The sequence below is a fragment of the Chenopodium quinoa genome, unplaced genomic scaffold, assembly GCF_001683475.1.
Source record: "Chenopodium quinoa cultivar QQ74 unplaced genomic scaffold, ASM168347v1, whole genome shotgun sequence".
In the NCBI taxonomy this organism is placed as follows: domain Eukaryota; kingdom Viridiplantae; phylum Streptophyta; class Magnoliopsida; order Caryophyllales; family Amaranthaceae; genus Chenopodium; species Chenopodium quinoa.
In genome coordinates, this window is record NW_018743858.1 from 4,825,936 (window position 1) to 4,830,207 (window position 4,272).

Sequence of the window (4,272 nt, forward strand, 5' to 3'; positions counted from 1 at the left end):
CCTTGTTGCTCAAGGAAGGGCGGCCAGCTCGTCGGTTCCTATTGGGGCCGGTTGGTGGGAGGTTTGCCTTTGGGAGCAAGGGAGGAGTGGTCCTCCCCTTGTGGTCCTCACCTAACCCTCCCTCTCCTCTTGCCACTTGTTGTTTGCTAATTGACTTGTGAAATTAATTTAATTTGGAAGTAAATTAATTACTCATTTTCTCATTTCAACAACTCTCCCACATGGAAAGTTGATTGAATTTTTTGGGAGCATTTCCCTATAAATTCCCACCTTGGGTACTGGGATTATTCACTTGAGTTGAACTCAATAAGGTATCTCCCAAAAGGTGAGAAAGCCTTTAAGTTCGTAATACTCTAGTTTATTTTGGTCTAGCCTCGTCTAAGCTACGAGGTAGGGACCCGTTCGGGCGCGAGGGTGTGAGACGAAGGAGGGCTTGCACTTGCGGGTCTAGAGTTTTTCCGTGTTCGTGCTCGGGGTTCGTGAGAAGCACGTGTCAAGGGTGAGCAAGTCTTATCCTTACTTTCTCTCTCTTCCCTTTATGTGTTTATGCTTTCAATAATTGTATGTTATTTTGTTTAGTTGTAATTATTATTCATGCGTTTTTTTTGCAGGTTTTGTTTACTCGCGGTGTCGGACACCACAAAACTCAACACCATGTGCACCACAACTCCTAGGACGTCTGAAACAAATTTAAAGCTTGTTTATTAGAAACAAAGAATATGTAAAATGCAAAGTAATTGTAGCATAGGTGATTTGTTGTACCGTACTGATCATCTTTGTTGCTAGTGGGTGGCACCTGAGCAATTGGAGTGTAAAGTGGCAGTACAGGGCCTGCAGTAGGATCCACTTGTGTGATAGCTGTCTGGCCTCCAAATGACAGCTGGTACAGGCCTTCATTGTCATGAAACATTGGACTTATGTGCCTGACAGGTGCATCGGATATAATATACTTTTTTTATGTTCTAACACATGCTTGAAATGCTCAACCTCATCCTGAAACAAAGTTCCCATGATCTCATTACCCTGAAGTGAGATAAAAGGTTTGTTAGGACATAATACTCTGCAAAGTTTGTATACTTAGGTAATAACTACAGCTGAGGTTATGAAATGCCAAAGGTGATACCTCATGATCTTCAAACACAAGCTTTTGGAATGTTTTTTCCCCAGGGGGAGCTTTAGCAGAGGACTTCTCTTTTAGAGTTACCTTAATCTTGTATCCTTTGATTTTGGGAGTAAGTTTATTAACAGAAACATATTGAGGCTTCATCTGAAAGACAAACACTCATTTGAATGACAATTCTGTTTGAGTCAATTTGTATTTTTATTTATCGTTAATTAATGCATAGTGCAAAATAGATACACATATAAATTTATGCCATGATAGATTCGTGTGTTTTATAGTGCTTCATCATAAGTGCAGCAAATTATAATGTTAGAAATAAACATGTAAATTTAAGTGTAGGTTCAAGTCAACTGTAAGTATGCAAATCAACATGTAGGAAGGTGTTTAAATAACTTACTAAGTAGTATTTTAAAGCATAATGTGTGCAATAACTAATTAGAAACACTTATTAAGAGCAAAAGCTTAAACACAGTTTTTCCTATAATTGAATTCATTAAATATGGAACAATCAAGGTCACAAAGGATTAACAGAACTAAGGGCTAATTTTATGCAGGAACTGACATAGTTACTCAGCTTAATGAGTAAGAACAGTCACTGAATTTTACATGTTTTCCTAGCAAAAATTATTTAATAAAGAACATTCAAGGTTACTAACATTAAACAGTACTAAATACAAGGAATCTCTAAGTGTAAATTGAAATAAATGCAAGCTGAGTAAGAGGCTGACCTTGACCTCAGGATAGTTTAGAGAATAGCTTCCAACGAAATGCTTTGAGGTGAATGCAGTTTTAATAAATAGAAGTAAATGCAAGATACAACGGCTTATATAAAGGAAAGAAACTAATGAGGTTAGGGTATTTATAAAGTAAAAAGAGGATAATATCTAAGAGGGTTGTTCTAGTGTAAAGACCATTGGTTAATAAAAGGTATTGATGCACTATTATTATCCAAAGAACTTCACCCTAACCTAAGCACTTTAATTTTATTGGAACTCATTACTATTGATAAAAAATTTCTCATAGCAAGTTGTCATTTTAAGATGTGAGTTAATCACTATTATCTTCAATAAATCAGCTTAATTCAGATGAATTAAAAGTGATTGATGCTGTAACTTATGCATTGCTTTATTTCCATAGTATCTTGCAAGATTTTGGAAGATTTTGTTAGTAGAAGACATTTTGTATTATTCAAAATTCTGTACAAATGATGGTGATGATATTTGTATTGTACATTTATCAAAGCATAATAGATCAGTGTAAGGATGCAGGGTTCTTTTGAAAAACGGAAAGTAGATGAAATTACCGCGAAACAAATACAAGCTTGCAAAATTTGCTTGGCATCTTTGTTTAGGCATCCGCTGCGTATTATGTGGGAAAAACAACTTGAACAGCTATAAGATAGAACAAAAATAAGATTTGTTGGTAGTATAAATACCTTGATTCAACGTGCTGAAAATAGCAAGAATACAAGTTGGTTATGTTACAGCGATAATCAACATTCAGTTCTAAGTTTTCTGCCAGCCAAGCTGATACGATGTTGCTGAGATTTAAAGGACAAACTTAAAATTCATAAACCAGTTCCAACTATTTGAAGTGCCTACAAGAATCAAAATAAGACATGTGGGAAGCTAATAGTTAGTACTAAACTTAGCACATGCTATTTTAAAAACGTTATGTAGATATGCACCTCGTGATGAAATGGCCTAAATGATTTTGGCTAGCTTCAAAACATCGAATGAGACAATATTCTTCAAAGATGCTCCGATACAAGTAGTTGTTATTTCTTGTGTATAAACGAACACTTTAGCAGACTTTTTGGCATGAGATAAAGCGACATAGAGTTGGCCATGAGAGAAGCAAGGGTGTAGGAGATAAATCACAACTTGGCTTAAAGTTTGCCCCTTTGATTTATTAATTGTCATAGCAAAGTTGAGATTGATAGGGAACTACTTTCTTTCAAATTGGAAGGGGTAATTTGAAGAAGCTGAAGGCCGCAGCTTAACTCTTGGTATGAGTACATGGACTCCTTGGTAATGTCCAATTGCTATCACACATTGAATGACATTACGGAAGAATCGTTTACATGTGAGCCTAGTGCCATTATATAGGCCTACGAATGGATCAATATTACGTAAGAGAATAACAGGACTATTTTCTTTTAAAACAAGTTCATGCGGACTCATTCCCCCAGAGCAAAGTGTGTTCAAGAATTCAGTAGGGTACAAAATACAATTATCATCAAGGATGCTATCATAACTTTTATAAACAACATATTCCCTTGGGAACTTTTCAATCAAAAATTCATTTATCGCGTCCACATCTTCCTTCATTGGTGTTAGGATTGCTCTTTCAGTGAAAATGCTACCATCAAACTATGAACCACTCATTTCAGGGAAAATAGCAGTACTTAAAGCAGGTATAGGATTATCATATTCATTGTAATGCCTCACTATGTGTGGTGGGAGCTGTACAAAAGCATTTTCATTTGTTTGCAGCTGGCCATTTCCTAATGCAAGTAAGAACATTGAATATGGAAGATCTTCTCTAGCCCTGATGTTTTCTGCTAATCAAAATTTGGTCAACAAAGGCCATACATATGAGCTCACTAAACTTGCAGCAACAGCTTCTCGTTAAGATCGATGAGGAACAATTGGCAAGATTTGCCTAAAATCTCCCCCAAAAACAATAACCTTACCTCCAATAGGTCGTTCAAGGTTACAAACATCACAAAGTAGAAGATCCAAAGATTCTATATTTTCCCTACGCGCCATCGAAGCTTCATCCCAAATAATCAATGCAGCCTCTCTTAACAATGCAGCAAGACTTCCCTGCTTAGGAACATCACATATCAGGGAAGTCTCTGAATCAAGAGGGATTTTAAACCTGGAATGCGTTGTTCTTCCAGAAGGTATATTGGAAGCGGCGATTCCAGATGTCGCTGTTGGGAGCACGATCTTCCCAGTTAACCGCACAATAACATACAGAGCATTGTAAAGGAAAGTCTTCCCGATCCCACCCGGACCATCAACAAAAAAATATCCACCCTTGTTAGCATGTACATGAGAAATGATTGTGTCAAAAGCTGCCTTTTGAGCTAAATTCAGCATTTCACGGCACCCAATACACTCAGGAGGAATAGGCGCCTCAAG

General features: G+C 37.0%; 1 protein-coding gene across 1 annotated transcript; it reads right to left on the minus strand.

The window, feature by feature from the left end:
- Positions 1-618: 618 nt before the first annotated feature.
- LOC110686344 lies at positions 619-3,453 on the minus strand. The gene is made up of 5 exons (XM_021862936.1): positions 3,142-3,453; positions 1,124-1,267; positions 970-1,023; positions 768-880; positions 619-679 (listed from the first exon to the last, which is right to left on the minus strand). The coding sequence occupies exons 1-5, from the start codon at positions 3,451-3,453 to the stop codon at positions 619-621; spliced, it is 684 nt and encodes a 227-aa protein (XP_021718628.1).
- Positions 3,454-4,272: the final 819 nt, after the last annotated feature.

Bases quoted from the DNA above. Each gene is read 5' to 3' on its own strand.
- LOC110686344 (XM_021862936.1), bottom strand. From the start codon at position 3,453: ATGAAGGAAGATGTGGACGCGATAAATGAATTTTTGATTGAAAAGTTC. The intron at 881-969 runs GTGTTAGAACAT...GGCCTGTACCAG, and splicing joins AGGTTGAGCATTTCAAGCAT to CTGTCATTTGGAGGCCAGAC. The intron at 680-767 runs GTACGGTACAAC...AATTTGTTTCAG, and splicing joins ACTAGCAACAAAGATGATCA to ACGTCCTAGGAGTTGTGGTG.